The sequence below is a fragment of the Medicago truncatula genome, chromosome 7 (genome assembly GCF_003473485.1).
Source record: "Medicago truncatula cultivar Jemalong A17 chromosome 7, MtrunA17r5.0-ANR, whole genome shotgun sequence".
NCBI lineage: Eukaryota > Viridiplantae > Streptophyta > Magnoliopsida > Fabales > Fabaceae > Medicago > Medicago truncatula.
The window spans coordinates 5,899,193-5,919,469 of record NC_053048.1 but is presented as its reverse complement, the minus strand read 5'-3'; the positions used below and the strand labels follow the sequence as shown (position 1 = coordinate 5,919,469).

The 20,277-nt window shown below is 34.9% G+C and overlaps 3 protein-coding genes across 5 annotated transcripts; 2 read left to right on the top strand and 1 right to left on the bottom strand.

The window, feature by feature from the left end:
• The first annotated feature begins 730 nt into the window (after window positions 1-730).
• LOC11433846 (amino acid transporter AVT6A) lies at window positions 731-5,474 on the top strand. The gene is made up of 6 exons (XM_024771474.2): window positions 731-1,015; window positions 1,607-2,101; window positions 2,361-2,513; window positions 3,146-3,349; window positions 3,958-4,423; window positions 4,944-5,474. The coding sequence occupies exons 2-6, from the start codon at window positions 1,660-1,662 to the stop codon at window positions 5,080-5,082; spliced, it is 1,404 nt and encodes a 467-aa protein (XP_024627242.1). The 5' UTR covers window positions 731-1,015; window positions 1,607-1,659; the 3' UTR covers window positions 5,083-5,474.
• Window positions 5,475-5,995: 521 nt separating this feature from the next.
• On the bottom strand, window positions 5,996-7,657 carry LOC11421149 (putative UPF0481 protein At3g02645). The gene has a single exon (XM_024771478.2). The coding sequence runs from the start codon at window positions 7,655-7,657 to the stop codon at window positions 5,996-5,998; it is 1,662 nt and encodes a 553-aa protein (XP_024627246.2).
• Window positions 7,658-8,452: 795 nt separating this feature from the next.
• LOC11434812 (pentatricopeptide repeat-containing protein At3g29290) lies at window positions 8,453-15,654 on the top strand. Of its 3 annotated transcripts, XR_003007268.2 has the most exons (4): window positions 8,453-10,374; window positions 11,199-11,521; window positions 13,383-13,658; window positions 15,081-15,654. XR_003007268.2 is itself a non-coding variant. In XM_003621554.4 (2 exons), the coding sequence occupies exons 1-2, from the start codon at window positions 8,695-8,697 to the stop codon at window positions 11,358-11,360; spliced, it is 1,842 nt and encodes a 613-aa protein (XP_003621602.1). In that variant the 5' UTR covers window positions 8,453-8,694; the 3' UTR covers window positions 11,361-11,808. The 3 variants fall into 3 exon arrangements, 1 of the variants encoding a protein (XP_003621602.1); XR_003007265.2 differs by having other exon boundaries at window positions 13,383-15,654; XM_003621554.4 differs by lacking the exons at window positions 13,383-13,658; window positions 15,081-15,654 and having other exon boundaries at window positions 11,199-11,808.
• The last annotated feature ends 4,623 nt before the right edge of the window (window positions 15,655-20,277 follow it).

Here is a 20,277-nt window from a genome sequence, read left to right as displayed (position 1 = left end):
TTTCTAAATGATTTTTTTTCCTAAAAAATAATGTTTATTTTTATTATTTTTAATCATCTGATTATTAAGGAAAATGACTTAGACAATTCAAAATTTAGTTGAAGAAAACAATTTCAAGTAGAATTTAAATATGATATCAAACAATTCATCCTTAACCAAAGCCTATTAACCACCTAACCTCAATCATTTGTTAAATTTATGTTTATTTAAATTACTAAGTTGACAAGGAGATGAAAAACTCATATGTACATCAAATCAATTTAATCAATGTCAATTTAACAAAAACAATAGACATTAAACATGTGCACATCAAAACTCAACTCATACTCTTACTTTTAACTGACATTAATCAAGTCACAATTTTAGCTATAAATAAAAGGATTATATAAGTTTCTACTTTCAAAAAGTGAGGTCAAATCCAACTTTCCAATGATAAAATCCAACTTTCCTACGATCGAAGCACACATTCTCACGTTCGAAACATTCATAATCGTTCAATCAAAATCAAACAATCTAAATTCAAACTTAGTATTTTCTTATCATTTGATAATGATCAAACGATTTCCGATACGCGGAATGTGTCTTATGGAACCCACATTACACGTATAACCATCTGAATATAATAATGTACTAAATACGAAGAATACATACAAAGTTTCTATTGAATCGTATAATATAATATTGCGTGTATTTTTGTCTTTATGATTTTTTTTTCTATAAAAGAACATCATTGGTCACCAACTTCAAAAAAACGATTCTTCCTCCTTTTGGCTTAGATTCTCTTCTCTTGGTTCCCAATTTTCCAATCTGTATATTCTTCATTAAAAAAAATTCACCCTTTTTTCTGAATTATTTGCTTCTTTTGAAGTAGAACGTTTGATTCTGACCCCAACTATTGAATTTTCTCAACTGGGTCTTGTTGAATTTCTGTTGGGGTTGTGAATTCTACTTTTCTGAGTTGAAAAGTTTGTTCCTTTTCATTTTCTGGATTTGGGTCTGAATTATCACTTTTCAGGTATTGAATTGAATTTAATTGAAGTTATTGTTCATAAAGTTTTTGTCTTTGGTTCAATTTGTAAATTGTGTTAGTTTAATTGTTTAATTTTGTGTGAATTTTTTCAGTGTTTCTTTGGTTATTAAATTGAACAAAGTTGAAGTTATTTTTTAATTTTTTTTGGAATTAACTTAGTTGAAGTTATTATTGTTCATAAAGTTTGAATTTTTTGGTTCATTTTGAAAACTGGATTAGTTTAATTTTTAATTTTGTATTTTTTTTTCAGGGTTTGTTTGGTTGTTAATAAAATGAATTATTGTTCATAAAGTTTGTATTTTTGGTTCATTTTGTAAACTGGGTTAGTTTAGTTTTTTTAATTATATGTTAGTTTTTTTTCAGGGTTTGTTTGGTTAATAAATTGAACTAAGTTGAAGTTAATTGTTCATTTTGTAAACTGGGTTAGTTGAATTATTTAATTTTTTGTAAATTTTTTAAGGGTTTGTTGATTATTAAATTGAAGTAAACTGAATTGTTGTTAATAAAGTTTGTATCTTTGGTTAATTTTATAAACTGGGTTGGTTCAATTTTTTGATATTGTGTTATTTTTTTCAGGGTTTGTTTGGTTGCTTTGAAATTTTCAAGGGTTGAAAAGTGAAAAAGTGAAAATGACAATTGGAAGTCTTGCACCTAAGACAGAGAAGAAGAAATCATCGAGATCATCAAGGAAGAACAAGGCTGTTGTGAGTGAAAATGCACCTTTGTTGCCTAAAAGTCAGGAAAGTGATTCAGGGTTTGATGATTTCAATGGAGCTTCATTTTCCGGTGCCGTTTTCAACTTGGCGACTACGATTATTGGTGCTGGAATCATGGCTTTGCCTGCAACTTTGAAACAGTTGGGGTTGATTCCTGGTCTTTGTGCTATCCTTTTAATGGCTTTTTTGACTGAGAAGTCAATTGAGCTTTTGATTAGGTTTACAAGGGCAGGGAAAGCTGTTTCATATGCTGGTTTGATGGGTGATTCCTTTGGGAAATATGGAAAAGCTATGGCACAGATCTGTGTTATTGTCAATAACATTGGTGTGCTGATTGTTTACATGATTATCATTGGTATGATACTATGACCTTTCTTTAATTTTAGTACTTACATATATTTGGGAAGAAGATTATTATCCTAGGTTTAGGCTCTGTTTGGATAAACAACTTAATTAAGTCCTTATAGAATAAGTGTTTATCATATAAGTACTTATGCCTGTAGATCTGGTCAAATAAGACAATCCAAAAAGGCCCTTAATTTTTTTATTGTTTGATCTTTATAAGCAAGGCTTTAGGGTTGTGTAATTAAGTTTTTTTATTGTTCACTATGCAGGTGATGTGCTTTCTGGAACTTCTTCAAGTGGAGAACATCACTATGGTATTCTTGAAGGATGGTTTGGTGTGCACTGGTGGACTGGGAGGACATTTGTTGTTCTGCTTACAACGGTTGCTATATTTACACCCCTCGCAAGCTTTAAGCGAATTGGTGAGTGTCATTCCTTTATTTGAAATTTAAAGAAAAATGATTAGTTTTGATAATAAGGCATTGCTACAAGAGTTGTCGTTGCCAAATTAAACAGCAGAGTATCTATCTACAAGTGTTACCGTCAATTGAACTCACGATTAAGGTTTCATGTGCATTTTGTATCCTCAATAATTGCATGTAAATAGCTTTAATTTTTTGTCACTCGATCATGCTTTGAAACTGTCGTTTTTGTGGTAGAAATTAAGTTTATGAAAAATGAAAAGGGAAGTTTTGGAAAAGTGTATGATGTTCGTTAGTTGTTACATATGTAGCACCTGCACTTCAGGTTGAAAGTGTATTTGGCATCTGACACATACCGGTATCCAACACTGACACACTTGTGCATGTGGTTACATTCAGTCCATTCCATTTTTTCAATGTATTACTGTGTTAGTGTTAGTTTCTTGTTTGGTATTTGTACTTCATAGGTTGTTAGTGTTACCGTATATTTATTAGTATTTGTTTGAACATGTATAACATGACTTGGTGGACAAAAATTATTTTTCTCTGAACTTTCATAGATATTGTATTTGTTTGATCTATTGGTCTTAGAATAAATGCAGAGGTTTTACATGTATGCTCTTTGGTTGCAGATTCGTTGAGATTCACATCCGCCCTTTCCGTTGCCCTGGCGGTTGTTTTTCTTGTCATTGCTGTGGGAATTTCTATTGTCAAAATTATAAGTGGAGGCATTACCATGCCGAGACTCTTCCCAGCTGTTACCGATGCAACATCAATTGTTAACCTATTCACTGTGGTTCCTGTGTTTGTGACTGCCTATATCTGTCACTACAATGGTATGCATTTTATTCAAACCTTTTATGTCAAGCTTACTTATCTTTTTAGACTTCTTTTAATGTTTTCATGTGAAATTGATTTATAAAAACATATTGATAATCCGAATGAGATGGCCCTATAATTTGTTCATTCAAATGACCTTATTCTTTATTCGATGTTAACGTCAAGTGTATGACCCCATTTGGATAAACTACTTAATTAAGCACATATAACAGAAGGGCTTATCATACAAGGGCTTATGCATAAGCTATTTTTATAACAAATGATAAAATAGAGTTGAACTGTTTTCATTTAAGATATAAGCTGTTTTCATAAGATATCACAGAGAGCTTATGAAAATAAGCTGAAACAGCTTATAGACATGTCATAAACTGTTTTCCGTAAGATCTCTCAAATAGTCTCACAAGTACTTGTGTCTGTAATTAAGCTCAAATAAGCCAATCAAAACAGGCCCTATATGCAAGATTCTCAATTGCCTGAAGTGGTCTAGAAATTTTGAACCACATGTATTACTTAAGATAGACTTTGGTAATGGCTGCAAAAGTTTTAAATTCTCTGCGATTATTCTGTTTGCAAGAGTCTTATGTGTTTGCTCTTTTTTCTGCAGTTCACAGCATAGATAATGAACTCGAGGACAACTCACAGATGCAAGGCGTTGTACGTACAGCCCTCGGTCTATGCTCATCCGTGTATTTAATGATAAGCTTCTTTGGGTTCCTCCTATTTGGTGAAGGAACTCTTGATGACGTACTTGCCAATTTCGATGCTGATCTTGGAATTCCTTTTGGTTCTTTGCTCAACGATGCTGTTCGTATTAGCTATGCTGCACACCTCATGCTTGTATTTCCAGTTGTGTTTTTCCCATTGCGACTCAATATAGATGGTCTTCTCTTCCCTAAATCAAGACCTTTGGTTCTGGATAACTTCAGATTTGCATCAATGACTGTTTCCCTTATTGGTGTTATCTTCTTGGGAGCAAATTTCATACCTAGCATTTGGGATGCTTTCCAGTTCACTGGAGCAACCGCCGCGGTCTGTATAGGATTCATCTTTCCAGCTGCCATCACTCTTAAGTAAGTATTCTCATTGAATTTCTTCTATTCAGCAATGGGTTTGGTTCTCTAAAATGATTCTTTTGTCTTTCGATAATATCTTACTTCCCCCACCGCATGGTGGAAGAAACGATTAGAAATCTTGACGGGAGAAATACACTTGATTTTTTGAATGAAGAAACACACATGATTAATTTATTTAAATGTTGAATGTTTCTTGTTGTCATCTGCAGTGTTGTTAAATAGCAGTGTTATAGCATAGCAAAATTTGAACAGATCGCTATTGTTCGCGATACACTATTTAGTTTAAATGTTGTCACATCACTATAGCACTGTTGCGTAGCGGAATTTGAATAAACCGCTATTTACTGCAATGCGTGATTGACAACACAACATTTGATCGAAATCATGTGGAATTTGTATAGCTTGACAAAATGTTGCGAAGTGATCTAGGAATTATGAGATGGCATAATTCTTGTGTGATTATGCTTTTGCTGCTAACTAAACTGACTTTTTTTCAACCATCTTTTTAACAATGCAGGGATCGCTACAACATTGCGACTAAATCTGACAAGATTTTATGCGTTGTTATGATAGTCCTAGCAGTCTTCTCAAACGTTGTCGCTATATATAGTGACGCCTATGCCTTGATCAAGCAGAACAAAACTTCACGCGAATGATGGTCACGGTTCTTGAACAAAGGAACTGAATTGGTTGGGGTTAAATTGGTCGGTCAGAAAATCAGGGTTTTCTGAGAGGGTCTCATGAGTCGTCAATTTTGAATAAACATAGAAGCAACCCTGTGTACAAAATTGCTTCAAAAATTGTTGAGGCATGCAACGTGTATTCAGCCTCGTTTGTAATTTGCGAATTCTGTTTTAGTTGTTATATGGTTTTTGTCGAGTAATACTCTCTTTCCCTGATTTGTTCCTAAAAGATGTAATATAATTTTTGTTGGCATTTGTATGTATTTTATTGAGTGAAGGAATGAACTATGTAAGAATCTTATAGTTCTTGAATTGGACAAGAGTTAGTTACTATAGTTCCCCCACCCTCCTTTCTATTTTTGAAAGTTTATGTGTGTTAAGTAAATTTGTTAGTTGTTGGTTTTCTCATTTTCTGCAAGTAGTGTGGTGTATCTCACTCACATCTTAGTGTGATACATGTTCACTAGCTCAAGGTCCCACCTGGAGACATACGATTGATCGTCTATAATTGATCTTTGTAGCCCTGTCATTTCAGATCGAAGACGTGTCTGGTTTCTGACACACGAGGTTATAATCAATCAATTTCATTTTGTCCACATGTTTTCATTTTGTCTACATGTCATATATGATGTTTATGTTTCTGTAGGAGGTTCTTAATAATTGATGTCAACTTGGCCATAGTAGGACCTTGTGTCAACTTGGCATCACTAAACATGCACCAATGTTTTCCGCTAATACATGCATTTTATTAAAATATAAGGCATAAGCTATTGTTTTTCTAATAAGTGATTTAAATTTTCAATGCTCAGTTTTACAGCCAAAGATAGAAAAATGAGAATCTACTAAAAAACTTTCAACAGGATTAAAATACCATTCCTAAAGTGATTCATCTAATCACCTTGACATGATTTCTAGCATTACATCTATAGAAAGAACAAAAGACTTGCAATGACATCAAAAACAAGAGAAAGACAACAGCAAGAAAAGTAAGAAATTGCCATGAAGAAAACACATAAACCTTCATGAACTTCCAAACTTTGATACTCACATTACCATTATAATGTTGGTTAACATCCTCAATGACCTTATCCAAGAATGGAACCCTTGTCAATTTGATGGATTTGTTCATTCCATTCCACAAATTAGCCACCTCTTGATCACTTTTTAAATGGTTCAAAATAACCCCTTTTTCTCTAAGAATCCTTGCATCTTCCTCAGTGTCTATGATTCCATTCATCAACTCGGTATAACGCGCGAAAACCAATGGTCCTGATGATGTTGATGCTTCATAAGCAACTAAGTTTCTCATGAACACTTCAGTGTTAATATCTAAACCAATTGTTGGAAGGTAAAGTGTAGTTGTTTTTACATCAAACCAAATAGTCGATATGTCTCCTTTAGTAGCTACGAAACTAACTCCGGATTTTGATAGTTCTAAAACCGAAGGAATAGCGATTTCATCGATTAACAATGAATTGTTTGTGATATCATTTTCTGCTTTGGTAGTTTCTTTTTCTTTAGAGAAAAGAAAGTATTCGACCGGTTGCTTTATAATTCCCATTCCAGGAAGGTTAGAAATGATTGCCCAAGGCAACCAAGTGAAAACTTTTATGGCTCTACATTGCTTGAGTTTCTTAAATAAGCTTATTAATATTGTCTTCAATTTCGAAAACAACCTACAAACTTCACATAGGAATTTCTTAACGTATTTCATATACGATTTTTCGTCGTCTACGTTATCGTTGTGTTGATTTTCCAATTCGACTACTAGATCTGATTGTTCGTCCAATTTAGGCACAATCATGTTATACAAAAAATCTAACAGATGCGCACACTCAGAGACAACGATATCTGAATAGTCATGTTCCATCACTTTGAAAGGAGAAATCTCTTTATACAATCCTATAAACATTAATATCAACATGTCATCTGCTAATTCAAGTGATGTGAATTTAAACTCCAACATCTTTCTCAAAATAAATAAAGGGATTTGATTTTCAAGCATTACTATGTCTTTCAAGATTGCATTATGACCTAATTTCCTCCCTCCATAATCAAACAAATGTGACATCCTTGAGGAAAAACTTAGTATCATAGTTTCATCTTGAATAGTGTAAATTTGTAGGAATTCTAATAAAAATGAGGCATCAACAACCATCATCCACATCAATGTTTCAACATTAAAATTTAAATATTTATGGTAGCATGATCTAATTTTGTGCTCTAACCTTATCAATTGGTCAACAATATGTTCTAACTTGAGACTTTGTAATTGGCTTTGGAATCTTTTTGTTGAAGCAATCTTATATATCTCCATTTCATAAAGCTCTTGACGCCAAAAATGGTAAGGTCCAATTGCAATTTGTTGAGGAGTATAAGAATCTGGATCACTAGCCAAAAGTGGCTTTGGTACATTGAAGATAGATACAATAAATTCAATATCATCATCAAGTTCTTTATCTAAGGACTCACGTATTTTAATCACCCACTCAAGCTCATCAAAATTGGTTTTGGAATCATTTGCTAATATAGGTCTAAAGTTAGACATGTTTTTGGAGAAAATGGCTTTGGTGGAAATGACTTGTTTTGGTTTTTCATGTAGTGAAAGTGAAAGAGAGTTATGCTTTTTTTTTGTTGAAGGAAGTTATGCTTTTATTTAATGGCTATTATTTTACAACTTGTTCTATTGTAAGAAACGTGTTTCGTAGGCTTAAATGTCAATGAATTTGGCAAGTTGTTGCTTTCAAGCCTTATAAGTGTGAAAGTAAAATATTTATTATGATATAAAAATTGGGGGTACTAATGCATCATGCATGTAACTGTTTATTGCATAATTAAAGGGGGAGTTTTGTTTGTACCCAAAAAAAAAAAAGAGGGGGAGTTTTGTATAAAAAACATACTTAAAAATAAAATATTGGAGTGAATTAAGTCACAGGGAATTGGGCAATTCATATTTTTTGGTGTGATTTATTGCTTATGAAAACAGATACATTAATCTATAGAAGTTTTAGGCGTCGTGAACCATAGAAACTGTCGGTTTAATGTGGACCACGTAAAAAATCTTGTATCTAAGAGGTTCAAATTTTATAATCTGAATGTTCCCCACCATACAAAGTACGCAATTTAACACATTATTGAATCGGTTCAGATTATATAATTCGAATGTTCTGGACTAATTTCAAATTATATATTCCGAACCTACTAAGAGTTTGGCCGGTTACTTGCTCAGCAAGAGTGACTTTGGGTTTTATCAATTTTAATGATTGGTCAGATCAGTTGAACACATTTTTTTATCCCCTTATTAAATGAATCATTTTTTATTTTATTTTGAGAATTACAATAATAGCGTAAATAAAAAAAAATCACTCAGCAGCTCCATCCAAACAAACCAAAACGCAACCGCGCAATTGATAACAACAGAGGTTCTTGTTTCTGTTTTCCCAATCCCTCAAACTTTTCATTTTTACTTTCAATTTTCTCTTTGTTTTGTTTCATTCTTGAACCTGTCTGTTTTATCTTCATCTCTTTTGATTCTAGTTCATAATTCATAATTTCATAACCAACCATCAAAAACAACAACCCATTATGTTGAATTTCTCTTTTCAGTTTCACAATTCTGTTCCCTGTTGTCTTCATAAACATGGTTATTACTCTTTTCTTACTCATCATACAAATGTTATTTGTAGTAATAATCACCTTAGCAACAATGTTGTTTTGTTTTCACAACAACCAAATTGTTATGTTCCCTCAATTGGGTCATTAGGGTTTCATCATTCCACCACACCACTCCTGTCTAAGAACAATAAGATTGTTCCTCAACAAAATTTTTATAATGTTGATGTTAATGATGAATATGATGATGTTGTTGATAATTTTGATTATGATGAAGATGAGAACGATGAAAAAAGAGAGGAATTTGATTTATCTTTTGTGTCCAATAAGAAATTGTCTCCTTTAGGAGAACTGGAACAAGATGGTGATGTGTATTTTGGGGCGGAGAAGGAATTGGGTCCCTTGGGAGAAGTGGAAGAAGAAGATGTTGATGTGTCTTTTGTGGCGGAGAAGGATTTGCAACGCCAGGGTTCGAAAGTTGTGAATGAGAATGGAGTTATTTTTTTGGAGGAAATGGATGAGAATGTGTTATCTAATAGGATTTTGGAGCTTAGTAGAACTAATAAGATTAGGAGTGCAATGGAGTATTTTAGGTCAATGAAAATGTTCGGTCTTTGTCCGAATAATCATGCTTGTAATTCTCTTTTGTCTGGTCTTCTGAGAAATGGGTCGTTTGACGATTGCTTTAAAGTATTCGATTTTACGAAAGAGAAAGGGATGACTACGGGACATACTTATAGCTTGATTCTTATGGCATGTGCGAAAGGTCAAGGATGTGATTCGGCTGTTGAATTCTTCAGAAAACTAGAAAGGGAGTGTGATGTGGAGAAGGGTTTTGATGCCGTTGTTTACAACACAATGATATCAATTTGTAAGGAAGTTGACAATTGGAGTGAAATAGAGAGGTTGTGGAGGAGTATGAAGGAAAATGGGTGTGATCGGACACTGGTTACGTATCGCCTGTTAATTAGTAGTTTTGTACGTTGTAACCAAAGTGAGCTTTCTCTTTATGCTTACCATGAAATGGTTCATAATGGATTTGAACCAAACAGCAATATATTAAATTCAATCATTTGTGTATGTGCTAAAGAGGGAAAATGGGACGAAGCATTAAGCGTCTTTCAGAAAATGTTGACAAGTGACTTCAAACCGAACTTAGTTGCGTGCAATGTATTGATTAACTCACTTGGAAAGGAAGGGGAACTCAAACTGGCATTTCAGGTATACAATACGATGAAATCGTTTGGCCAAAAACCAGATGCGTACACATACAACGCTCTAATGAGTTCTCTCAACAAGGCCAATAAACACAATGAAGCTCTCAAGATTTTCAATCGGATTGAAAGAAGTCAGATTTGTGAATTCAACAAACATTTATACAATACTGCTTTGATGTCTTGTTCGGAGCTTCGGCTGTGGGATAGAGCTGTTGAAATTCTGTGGAAAATGGAAGCTTCTGGACTGTCTGATTTGACAGTTTCGTATAACCTAGTGATCAGGACTTGTGAGCTTGTGAAAAAGCCGAAAATTGCATGGCAGGTGTATGAGCATATGGTTCACCAGAATTGCAGTCCAAACATATTTACTTATCTGTCCATAATAAGATGCTGTACTAGAGGAGAGCTCTATGAAGAACTAGAAGAAATTCTAAATGTGAGTTAAAAAACTTTTTTTTTTTTTTTTGAATTTCTTAGCATTATTTGTCTTAGTCTAGTTTGTTGTAAAACTAAAAGTAATCCTTAATTATCTGTTCCTAGCTAAAATTGTTTTCTAAATAGATAATACTTGAACCTCAATCAAGGTATATATTTGTTTACACTAGCATTACTTTCCCCCAACTGTTTCATAGTGTTTTAAAAACAGAATCGGATAGTTCAAGGTTTAATCTTGAACCAACTGCTACTACGGTTGAGTTATTTTAGTGGTTCGATTGCAGTTTTGACCTGGTTGGAGTGGTTTAAGCTTGGTTTTTAAAACATTTATCATCAAAATAATTTGTGAATTTTACACCTTCAATTTATGAATCTAAATTTGGATTTCAAAATCATGTATATTTGAATCACATAGATTATGAAAGAAGAAACGTCATTTGACCTTAGCGATTGAGTCAATATGCTGGAATTGAATGTGGAAGAGCTAGATTGACCATCATAGATCCCCTTAATTTGGGGTTAATTTCAAAAAGGTTCTTCTATCTGTAATTTCAAAAGAGTAAGCTACTTAAGTATTAATTAAAAAAAATCCCAAAGAGACAATGGTTTCCGAAAACCTTTGCATTTAGAAGTTCGCCAAACCGAAAAAGTTAATATTGTTTGTCTTGATATTATGCTTGCTGAGTATCATGTATACATGGATACTGCTGATCAAACTTGGCTTTTCCATGAAAGTAACATTTTTTTTTTTTAATTAAAATTGTTGAATAATATCTGATCAACCTCCTTCTCCTGACATAAACTCCTTATCTGTTCCTTTTGCAGAAAACTGTGCCAAATGCTGCTCTTTATAATGCTGCTGTTCAAGGGATGTGCTTACGTGGCAACATTAACTTGGCAAATGAGGTTTACACAAAAATGCTGGAGCACGGTCTTGAACCTGATGTCAAAACACGAGTACTGATGCATCCTACGATAAGAAAATAGTCAATAAATAGATTGCTGTTGCCATCAACTAACATGACAGAGTTTTGGAAAAAATGATGGAAGGGATGATAATATAATTGTGAGCTGAATCAGGGTTGGTTGAACATTAAGTAACTCGTTTTTGGGTGCTGGGAAATAGAACAACAGACTCAAATGTCCTTGTAAGTCTTTAACAACTGTGTAGTTACTGTTAGCACTTCTTTCACTCCTTCTATACTGCTGAGTTATGTAAAAAATCATGTTTAATATGCATGAGTTTTTTTTTGTGAATAGTGGTTTTTTGTCAATGAGGTGTCAACTCAGTATAAGAGTTTGACCTTGTAACTGTAAGAGAAGGAGTTCAAAGTTTCTCAGAGACGGTTGTAAAATAACCATGAGTATCGCTCTAGTTAATAAAAGTTCCCTCTTCATCATTTTCTTTTAAATGATGTAATTCCCAATTTCTGTACTTTGTGCTGTGTTCAATATTTCATTTCCTAGACTTGACAATTATACTTTTCATTTTCTCTACCGAGAGATTCTAAAATGTATATTTTCATTTTTCATGGCATACTTTGGTCTGTCAGCAGAATAGGATTACTGCTCTTTTTTTTTTTTTTTTTTTTTTTTTTTCTCATAACTGTATTGAAACTAGGCCCTGTTTGGATAAACAACTTAATTAAGTTCTTATAGCCTAAGTGCATATTATATAAGTGCTTATGCATAAGCTGTTTTTAGCAAAAGGTAAAATAAAGTCAAAATGTATTCATACAAGCTATAAGCTGTTTATATAAGTTACTTCTATAATCTCTCTCAAACAGTATCACAAGAACTTATGCCAGTAGATGAGTTCAAATAAGTCAATCCAAATAGGCATCTAGTCTTTGTTTTGACTGTACCATGGTTCAAAGATCCACCCCTGGAATATCTTATGCTCATTTATTTGATAAAACTATCTGTCATGTCTTTATTTAAGGCACCCCTTTGGAAATCAACAAATATGGTGCGTACCCCTTTGCTACTGATAATGTTCTATAATGAATGTCATTTAATTGTTCAACAGTTTCTGATCAACCTCAGTCCAGGGAATAAAAAGAAGTTGTATTTATTTGATATCAACAAATAACTGTTGGTATTTATTTGATACCAACAGTTTGTCTTCATTTAACAGAGTTTATCATTTCCACCCTTTTTGCAGCTTAAGATTAGTCTTCTTCCAAGTACATTATTTTTCTATGGCTCGAAAAATTTGGAATTAAATTGCTTGGTTTAATGGAAAATATGACAAAATAATAGTAATTTTGGGTATGGTTTAAGCTAAATTTGTGTGGCCTGAGAATTGGTTTGGAGCACATGTGAGTTGCAAGCTGATTTTGGTGGTTATATTTATTACTTGTCCATTTTTGGTGGTTTCAATCTTTCTTTCTTGTCCAATTTTAATTGAGTCATATCAGTTAGGTAAATAATGTTGAGTGTTGTATTATAAGGATTTCAGTGTAAAATGACACATTTCATCTATAGAATATGATAATTTCTGTTTATCCTGCCGAATTTCCTGGAATCGCCCCCCATCTATCGGAAGTTAGTTTCCGATGGAACAAACATCGGAATGTAAGTTTCAATCAGCATTTTTACTGCTAAAATCTCTCGTAACCTAGGTTCTGATGGACATTTTTCTGAGGTCGAACGGGGGACAAACATCAATTATTATACATAAATACTATAAATGCATCAATAATTAAAGTGTCATGCATCATTAGTTTTTTTTCAAAACCAGCTGAAGCACAGAACCATCAAAAAGTAAAGAGAGCAATCTCAACCAAAAACTAGTACCAACTACCTTAGCTAAAGAAGCAAGATTATGAGCTTCACTGTTAAGCTCCTTACTAACATGTTTAACCATTACAAATGGAATTTTCTGTAATAATTTCCAACAATCAGACACTATAGGCTGAATGGACACGACAACAGTGTTCTTGTTGACACAGTTAACTACTGCCAGCGCATCACTGACCACTTTCACACTTTGGATTCCTTGGACAGATGCATTTTGTCGAAGATACAAGAAATAGAGAAGATGATTAGAATGGTGGTGGCCAATTCAGATGGGATGCAATTATTCCCTAATGCCATCACACAAAACTCTGCAGTCACTGTTTCAGATCACTATCCTATACTATAGTGGTGATCTGTGATATGGCAACAGACATGTCAAAAAAGGATTCAGGTTTGAAAATATGTGGCTCATTGAACCAGAATTTAGCGATGGGGATCTAAATACCGGATTTTTTTCATGCAGCAGCTTTAGCGCGTCGCAAGGTACATACTATGAAATCTTTACTTGAAAGTAACGACGTTATTGTTGATAAGGAAGAAGCGATCCAGAAAGTTACTTTGGATTACTCTGGTGATTTGTTTGAATGCCGGAACACAGTTTGGTCCCTTGCTTTATCTGCCTTGCATAGATGTTTAACTGAAGAGACGATAGCTCGATGTTAATAGCTCTATTTTTCAAGACTGAATTCCATGATTCCTTATTTGAAATGAAACCAGATAAATGTCTAGGGTTGGATGAATTAAATCTTAAATTCTATCATCATTTTTGGCTAATAGTCATCTTACTGGAACCTCCACCTCTCGAAGATAACCACGTGAATCGATCAATACTATGAATATTAAAACTGAAATTTAGACAACTTCATATGCAATTCACTTGATCCAAATCGTTTTCCTTTCTTTTTCCGTCTCTTAGCAAGCCCATATACATATTTCTCTCTCTTTTTGGTACCTAATGACTAGTATAACCCGCCAAAAGCTTATGTTCTTGCTTTGCTCACCGTCTTCTTGGTCTCTTTCTTAGTTATGTTAAAATTCTATCAAGTTTCAGCATCTTTAAAACATTCCCTTTTGATTCTCACTTTACTTTGAGATGGTTGCTTTTCTGACATTGAATGTTTCCTAGAAACACATGAAAAAGACTAAAAAGCCCAGCGGTAGTTAATTACCGCCGGTTTTCTAGTTATAAGCCAGCGGTAGTTAACTACCGCTGGAGCATTTTAGTATTTTTACATGTGTTTTTAGGAAGTTTCAGATGTTAAAAAAGCAATTTTCTTACTTTGAAACCTCTTGATTTATGTTTAACTGTTTATGTGGATTATGATTGATGTAATGCTTACCCCCAGTGGTTTTGACCGCCTACCTGTCTGTATGGATGGGTAGACGTTGTGCATGATGAGTTGCTTCAGTGAGTTGCTTGATGCTTGGTCGGATATCGGGAGCTATCTCAGGTATCGGTTTCGTAGGGTCTAGGATAAGCTCTGATCTAGGTGTCTGTTTACGTTCATCTAGATTATCTGTTTTGGATTTATTCATGTTGGAGATTTACCCATTTGTCGGGACTTGGAGAACTTTTATGTTGATGTATTTTTGATATCATGACATGTATGCTTCGAAGTATTTGGTTTATATCCGTTGCGACTGTTGAGATTTTTATGCATGCATGTTGAATTTGAATTTTGTTTGATGATGTAGCGTCTATTTCTTGAATATATGTATTATTAGCGTGTTTTACCGCTTTAATAGAAATAGGGCGTTACACCACCTGCCAATCAATCATTCCAACCATTATTGCAGCAATCATCAACAATTAAGAAGATGTCTGCGCAAGTCTACAAGCAATTATTTGCAAAGGAGAGAGCACCTATTAATGTTTCTTTTAAAACTAATAATGCTGTTTTTCAGGTCCAACAAGTGGACAAAGTTCAACATTTAATGGCTGCAGGTCAATCATTAGTGATGTCTCCTACTTTTAATGTCACTGATTACCGTGCAGAATTTGTTTCCACAAAAGACAAAGCAAGTCAGCCGAGTCGAGCCCAAGCCGCCAGGAAGGATAAAGGAGCGGCTGCAGTACAGAGTCATGGGAAGCCGAGAAAGCCAGCCATCGTGCGCAACCCAGTGCAGCCAGATTCTTTCATGGCTTTTGCACGTGGGGCCAATAGAGCTGGTGGGCCTCAAAAAGAAGCTGGGCCTAAAAAAAGGTCTAGAACAAAAACTGCTGAAGAAGGTGACCATGGGAAAGAGGGGCGGAAAGAAATGTCTGTTTTTAATAATCCAGTGTATGAAAAAAAATGAAACGGCGGGACCTGCTAGGCAGGCCTGCCGAGACCAATGAGTATTGTAGCATGGAATTGCCGAGGCCTGGAAACCTGCGAGTAATTCCTAAAATTAAATTTCTTGTCCGGTATTATAAACTGGATATCCTTTTTCTTTGTGAAACCATGGTTGAAGTCAATAAAATAGAGGAATTTCTTTATCTTTTGGGTTATTATTTTTGTTTTGCACCTGCTAGAAATAATAGAGGCGGAGGCATTGCGTTGTTTTGGCAAAATACGGTTAACTGTAGTATTGTTAATTATTCGGCTAACCATATTAGCGCTAAAATTGAAGAAGTTAACCGTAGGGCGTGGATTTTTACAGGTTTCTACGGTATCCAGAAGTTACTAGAAGAAGAGACTCTTGGAATTTTATTCGGGGTCTTGCTAGACAAATAAATTTACCTTGGTGCCTAATGGGAGATTTTAATGATATCCTTCATGCCGATGAGAAAAAAGGAAGGGCCACTAGACCAAATTGGCTTATCAGGGGATTTCGTCAAGCTACACAAGATGCTGGCCTCATTGATGTTCATTTGGAGGGTTATCCGTGTTGAGGCAAAATCCCTAATTTATTTTAAAGATAACAAACCTTGATGATTAAGGAATTAATGGATTTTGATTAATTTGTTGGTATTTAACTTGTGCTCTTGAGTGGTTAACTAAGACAGGAACAAGTGTAAATTCATACCAAGATACAAAGAATCAAAGGACATAAAAACTTAAGAACTCAGTCAGAGTTCAGAAAGTTAAAAAGAGTTCAGAAGGTTGGACAGAGTTCAGAAGGTTGTTCATGATGAACATCAAGAACCAAGCCCAGAAATTCATGAACTAAATGAAGAACATGCAAGGTTCACGTGACTTAAATGAAAGCCCAGAAAAGTACATGACTGAGATCAATCAAGGAATAAAAGCATTTATTTGATTAAAGTCAAAAGGGGCATCTTCAATGTTCATTTAAGACTATGAACAATTGAAGTACAAAACATTAGGAATATTCCATTAAGAATATCATCCTAGATGTTTTCCATGCTGCACTTCATAAATGTTTCACTATTAGGATTTGATTACATTAATTACAAGTCTTACAAATCATCCTAAGTGAAACAAAAGAAACATTCTGAAGTCCCCTGAGTTCAGAAAGTTCGATCCTGCTCCATGCTTTTTCTGACGTGAACAGTACAGTGGTTGGAAAGCAAAAGGCAAAGTCAAAAGCTAGATCAGATCTGATTCAACAAGATCTCGACACATAAGGGAGTTGGTACTGTACAAAGCAAACCAAATCCCCTAAAGCATGGTAGTGAAGTGACAGCTCCACTTTATGAGATTCTGCACTAGTTCCAAGACAGATTTCAAAGAAGATCTGATCCAGGAATATTCTGAAGTACGTCCAAGAACAATCTTCAAGTACAACCCATAAATTCATGTGACATTCATCTGCAAAAGTCCAGATGCACATCTGACCGTTCATCAACATGAACCCAGATGAAGATCATGAAGAACACAACAACATTCTGAAGTATTCTCAAGAACACAACAACATTCTGAAGTATTTCAGTTTGCCCAGAATTTCAAGTTAAAGTTGGTGGGTCCCAGGACACGTGGCATAAGACCAGTGGTCACTCTCCAACGGCTACAAAGGCTCAAGAACTCTATAAATAGAGATCAAGACCTCAGCATAACACACACCTTTGCAAAGCATACAAGAAAACAACATAAGAGTGTTTGAAGCTTTAGCAAAAATATTGATCATCACAAAGATTCCAAGAAGTCTTCAAAAGTGTAAATCAATATCTCTCTTATCTTTTCAAAGATAAATCTCAACCTCCATTCTTCTCTTGTCTGATCTATATCATTCAAACCTCCATACAAATTGTAAAGAAAAGTCTCATCTAGCTTTAGGGGTACTAAAGTGTTAGTTTGAGCAGAAAGGTGTAAAAGTCTAAGTGGGTAACTTAGCAAGAAAGGTGTAAGCCTACTGAGGCTAAGAGAATACAGTTGTTGTAATTGTTCAGGTGAACAAGGTTGTAAGGTGCAGGATTTGAGAAGTTATCTCAAGCATCATAGTGGAAAATCTCACAAGATTGTGAGGAGTGGACTAACCCACATTGGGTGAACCACTATAAATTTCTGTGTGTTCTTCTTCTCTTCTCTTTACTATTTACCTACAATAAACACAACACACACAAACACATTTAATTATTTAAATTGTTTTTATACTAACACTTCAGAACGTTCTGAAGTCTGTCTGTTAACTTAACCATTCCAAGTTATCAACTTGAGAATACCTTTTAAGTGGCAGGTTTAATTTTTAAAGGGTCACAATTCAAACCCCCCTTCCTTGTGACTATTTTATCTACTTCAATCCGTTCACTTGGTTTAAAAGTTTGGGTACTACGCGTGCTGTAGAGGAAAAGTTGGATTGAGCTTTAGCAACTAATTCTTGGATGCAGCTCTTTCCCAATGCAAAACTAGAAAGTCTTGTTGCTCCTTCATCAGATCATTTTCATATCTTGCTAGATAGAACTCCGATGGCTCGAAGTCATAGAGTCGAAAGGTCGTTCAAATTTGAAAATGCATGGAGAGTTGAGGGAGGGGTAAATGTTGTTGTTCGAGGTAGTTGGCTTGGGAGTACAGGAAGTAATGTCATCAATAAATTATCAAATTGTGCAGAAGACCTAACGCATTGGAGTAAAACCCATTGCAATAAACTTCAAGTAGATATTGAACAATGTAGGAAACAACTCAGCAGATGTCGTACTATCCATGGAATCCAAGATGAGGTTCATTTTGATAATCTTAGGCAAAAACTCAACCAAATGTTGGTTCAAGAGGATATGTATTGGAGACAACGAGCTAAAACTCATTGGTATCGCGACGGAGACCTGAACACAAAGTTTTTTCATGCTGCAGCAACTTCTAGGAAAAAAGTTAACAAAATTCTTTCTCTTGAAAATAATGAAGGAATTCGCATTACTGATGAGGCTGGAATGCGTTCTGTTGCGAAAAACTATTTTGATGAATTGTTTGAAGGCCATGAAAGTATTCGCTCTCCAGTAATCAATATGCTGAATCAAGTAATTAATAATGAAGACAATCTTCAATTAACAGCCTCTTTTTGCTGAGAAGAATTTAAAGAAGCAATGTTCTCTATGCAACCTGATAAATGCCCAGGCCCTGATGGTTTCAATCCAGGGTTTTATCAACACTTCTGGTCTATCTGCAGTGATGATATTTTCAATGAGTGCTGTCAGTGGATGAATGAAGGACAATTCCCTCCATCTCTAAATTCTACAAACATAGCGCTGATACCAAAAGGAGCAGAACAAAAAACTATGAAGGACTGGAGACCTATAGCTCTATGTAATGTTCTTTACAAACTTTTGTCGAAGGTCCTGGCAAATCGTCTGAAGAAAATCCTACACAAATGTATTGCTGACTCACAGTCTACTTTTGTTCCTGGTATATCCATTCTGGATAACGCTTTAGTTGCCATTGAATTAGTTCACTACATGAAGACGAAGACAAAAGGTAAAGAGAAAAGCGTGGCGCTGAAGCTGGATATAAGTAAAGCGTATGATAGAATTGATTGGGCTTACCTCAAAGATGTTATGAGTAAGATGGGATTCTCAGAGAAATGGATCCAGTGGATCATGATGTGTGTGGAAACAGTTGATTATTCTGTCATCTTGAATAAAGAAAAGGTTGGTCCTATCATTCCAGGTCGCGGATTACGACAAGATGATCCATTGTCACCATATTTGTTCATTCTTTGCACTGAAGGACTATCAGCGCTAATCAGAAATGCTGAAAACAAAGGGGTTCTTCAAGGTGTTCGTGTATGTCGTATTGCTCCAAGAGTATCTCACCTTCTGTTCGCTAATGATTGTTTCTTGTTTTTTCAAACGGATGTGCATCAGGCGAATATAATGAAGCAGATATTGAACTAGTATGAGGAAGCGTCAGGTCAAGCTATCAGTCTTCCTAAGTCCGAAATCTTTTACAGCAGAAATGTGGAAGACCCAATAAAGCAATCCATCACCAACATATTGGGAGTTAGAGCGGTCTTAGGGACTAGTAAATATCTTGGCTTACCTTCAATGGTAAGGCATAGCAAAAAAGCAACTTCCAGCTTCATCAAGGATAGAGTTTGGCAAAAAATAAGTAGTTGGAGTAGTAAATGTTTGTCCAAAGCAGGTAGAGAGGTTATGATCAAATCTGTTCTTCAAGCTATTCCATCTTATATTATGAGTATCTTCAGGCTACCCAATACTCTTCTGGATGAAATAGAGAAGATGATGAATGCTTTTTGGTGGGGTCATGGTGGTTCAATCAATAGAGGTTTGAATTGACTTTCTTGGGAAAAACTATTTGTTAACAAAAATGATGGAGGTATGGGCTTCAAGGATTTGGCAGCTTTTAATGTGGCAATGCTTGGTAAACAAGGGTGGCAATTACAAACTAATTTGGATAGTCTCGTCTCAAAAAATTTCAAAGCTAGATACTACCCAAATAGCAGTTATCTAGATGCTAAACTGGGATATAACCTTAGTTTTGTTTGGCGAAGTATTCTCAGCGCTAAAGTGGTGGTTAGACAAGGAGCTCGTTGGAAAATTGGTGCGAGATTCGATATCCCCATTATTAGTGAACCATGGATTGGATTAGGATCCAGTATTCCACCCGTTTGTGATGACATGTTGGCTCTTCAACCATATTCAGTGGGAAATCTAATTGACCAAGAGCACAAAGTTTGGAATGAATCATTGGTCCGTCAGCTATTTGCA

Excerpts from the sequence above, each read along its gene's own strand:
- LOC11421149 (XM_024771478.2), bottom strand. The coding sequence starts at position 7,657 with ATGTCTAACTTTAGACCTATATTAGCAAATGATTCCAAAACCAATTTT.
- LOC11433846 (XM_024771474.2), top strand. The coding sequence starts at position 1,660 with ATGACAATTGGAAGTCTTGCACCTAAGACAGAGAAGAAGAAATCATCG. Across the intron at positions 2,102-2,360 it reads TGTTTACATGATTATCATTG|GTGATGTGCTTTCTGGAACT; the intron begins GTATGATACTAT and ends TTCACTATGCAG. Across the intron at positions 2,514-3,145 it reads CGCAAGCTTTAAGCGAATTG|ATTCGTTGAGATTCACATCC; the intron begins GTGAGTGTCATT and ends CTTTGGTTGCAG.
- LOC11434812 (XM_003621554.4), top strand. The coding sequence starts at position 8,695 with ATGTTGAATTTCTCTTTTCAGTTTCACAATTCTGTTCCCTGTTGTCTT. Across the intron at positions 10,375-11,198 it reads AACTAGAAGAAATTCTAAAT|AAAACTGTGCCAAATGCTGC; the intron begins GTGAGTTAAAAA and ends TTCCTTTTGCAG.